Here is a 3,007-nt window from a genome sequence, read left to right on the forward strand (position 1 = left end):
GGAATCAACCCAAGTGATCTCATTGTTCAGTTCCCACCTATGAGTGAGAACATGCGGTGTTTGGTTTTCTGTTCTTGTGATAGTTTGCTAAGAATGATGGTTTCCAGCTGCATCCATGTCCCTACAAAGGACGCAAACTCATCCTTTTTTATGGCTGCATAGTATTCCATGGTGTATATGTGCCACATTTTCTTAATCCAGTCTGTCACTGATGGACATTTGGGTTGATTCTAAGTCTTTGCTATTTTAATATATCATCTTTACCACTTTTTAAGTGTACAGTTCAGTGGTAATAAATATATTTATATCCTTTTTGGGAAAGAGGATCTTTACGGTTGAATGCCAACCAATAAATGTATATGCATGTAAGAATGACCATTTTGTAGCCGCATAATAATATTGATTCAGAATCATCATTGGAATATAAAACCATCAAGTAAAAGTATGTTAGGGAATAGGATATTTACACAAAGCATCTCTTCACAATTATTAATTTTAAAGGGCAAAAGGATACCTTTATAGTTAAACTCTGGCAGATACTACCTTAACCTAGTGATCAAGGTTACTATCACCAATAATGGGATAAGCTGACATCACATACCTCAGTACATCTTCATATAATACACTGAGAATGCATTTCTCTATCTGAGAATCATTTCTGTAGTATTCCTGCCCAAGTGCCTAACCTGAATCTAATAATAAAGAAACTTCAGACAAGTGAAAATTGAGGAACATTCTATGATGCAGTTAGCCTGTGCTCTATAAAAAGTCATATAACACCAGGAAAACTAAGAAGTCTTAAAGGTTAAAGGAGACTAAAACCAGATGACATCTAGCTGCATGGTAATAGATTACAATATTATGTTAATAGATCCTTGGATTACCATTATGGTAATAGATCCTTGGCTCAGGGAAAAAAATATTTCACAAAGGGCATTTTGGGAGACAGTTGACAAAATTTGAAAATGGATTGTATGTTAGATAATAATATTGTCTTAGGGCTAAGTCTCCTGAGTATGATAATTATACTGTGATTATATAAGAGACTATCTTTAACCTTAGTAAATTCACACTGATTTATTTAAGGATAAAGGGACCTAATGTCTCAGTTAAGGAAACAAGTGCACATGTATGAGTATGTGTGTGTCGGTATGTATACACATGTAGATACACGACCCTTGACCAACACGGGGTCCACTTATATTCAGGTTTTTATCAGCGTAACACCAATTGAAAATACAATTTTCATGGGATGTGAAACCTGAATATACAGAGGACTGACTGTTTGGTGGGATCTACAACAACTGCAGGACTTCAGCATGTACAGATTTGCGTATTCAGGTTGTGGGGGTGGGTCTGAAACCCATTCTCTACATATACCATTAGACAGCTGCATATATTCACATATATTAACAAGAGAGGAATTGAAGAAATATAACAAAGTAATATTGAGTTAATATTACAAAACAAATACAACAGTATTAATGATTGGTAAGTAAAAGTATTAAAAAGAACCAGGCTGGGTACAGCGTGTCATGTCTATAATCCTAGTGCTTTCAGAAGCGCAGGCAGGAGGGTCACTTGAGCCCAGGATTTTAAGACTAGCCACGGCAAGACAGCAAGACCGTCTTTCCAAAAACAAAAACAAAAAAATTAAATTAGTCAGGCACATGGTGGCATGCACCTATAGTCCTGGCTATCTGGCAGGCTGAGGCAGGAGGATCACTTGAGTGCAGTAGTTCAAGTCCAGCCTGGGTGACAATAGTGAGACCCCCATCTCATTAAAAAAAAAAAAAAAAAGTATAAAAAATGTTTTTTAAAAAATTGCATGTAAAAGCACAAAATGAAATTTTAATTTTTTAAATTAAAATAATCTAAACATTCTAAAATAAAAAAGCACGAAATACTTGTAGTAATATGTATCAGAATAGAAATGCTGATAGTCATCTTTACTTATTGTGTTTGTATGTGATTGTTATTTGGTGCTTTGCTCAGCTTTTCTTCAATAAACATAGTATTTTGTTAACTAGAGGAAGAAAAGGCATTCTAAATGTTTTTGAAAAGCTGATGCAAAGGAAAACAATTCCTAACAGCCCTCTCTTTGGAAATACCAGGTGGGTCAGTGAAATAAAGTGCAAAGGCACTACTTCTGACTGCAGGGAAGAAGTTAAGAGTTAGTAAATCGATTTCTCTGCTCATTTTTAAAAATGTCTGTTGTAGGTTTTAGTCCAATTCTTGGTATAACTTTTTTGGGGAACTTGTCTTAAAATGGAAATTAAAATCTGGGTAATCATAAACAGTTTGTGAGTGAAATAGTCACAATAATGCCTGCCTATGTATCTACTATGCAATCCGAATGATAAGTTGTGTTTTTTTACCTTAACTGAACTGAAAGCCTAGAGCCATGTATACATTCTTTAAAAGTTTTGACCTCAAGATAAGATTAAAGATGACTAATGAAAAAATACCAAATGTACGTTAGTAAGTTTTATTATGTAGTTTATATATTTATTCCTTAAAGGTGATACATTGATTTTTATGTATTTGAACAAGGTCTGAAACAGAGTCCCTTCTAAATCTGAAAAGAAGATACTTTATAGTTCATGGAATTACACTCAAGCCCCATTGCTAGTGTCTCTATTCAGCTTCCTCATGCATAGTCAACCCTTTTAAAGTGTTCACTGTAAAAGGGGATGTAAAATTTACATGTCTGTTGGAATTTTTTAATAGTGAACGTGATGCACTTGAGCAGGAAGTAATTGAGCTTAGGAGAAAACATGAAATACTTGAAGCCTCTCACATAATTCAAACAAAAGAACGAAGTGAATTATCAAAAGAGGTAAGCTTATGAATAGAGTCAACTTATACTGAATTGTATAGTATTAGTGAAAAAAATAGCCCGGAGTAGATTTGAGGCAGAGACTTTTTTTTTGTTGTTATGTAGTAGTTCCTCCCAAAAAGAGACTTTTTTTATTTTTTAACTTTTACTTTTTTTTTTTTTTTTTTT

At 33.9% G+C, this 3,007-nt stretch overlaps 1 protein-coding gene across 1 annotated transcript in view; it reads left to right on the forward strand.

Moving 5' to 3' along the window:
* The window catches only part of PIBF1 (progesterone immunomodulatory binding factor 1), a gene marked incomplete at its 5' end in the record, with an annotated part of 241,996 nt that overhangs the window by 44,479 nt on the left and 194,510 nt on the right, over positions 1-3,007 (forward strand). The window contains one exon of the mRNA XM_017889428.1: positions 2,731-2,839. Within this exon, the coding sequence (XP_017744917.1) occupies positions 2,731-2,839 (109 nt within the window). The remainder of the gene's footprint in view (positions 1-2,730; positions 2,840-3,007) is intronic.

This window comes from Rhinopithecus bieti, unplaced genomic scaffold, assembly GCF_001698545.2.
Source record: "Rhinopithecus bieti isolate Rb0 unplaced genomic scaffold, ASM169854v2 scaffold_17962, whole genome shotgun sequence".
Classification (NCBI taxonomy): domain Eukaryota; kingdom Metazoa; phylum Chordata; class Mammalia; order Primates; family Cercopithecidae; genus Rhinopithecus; species Rhinopithecus bieti.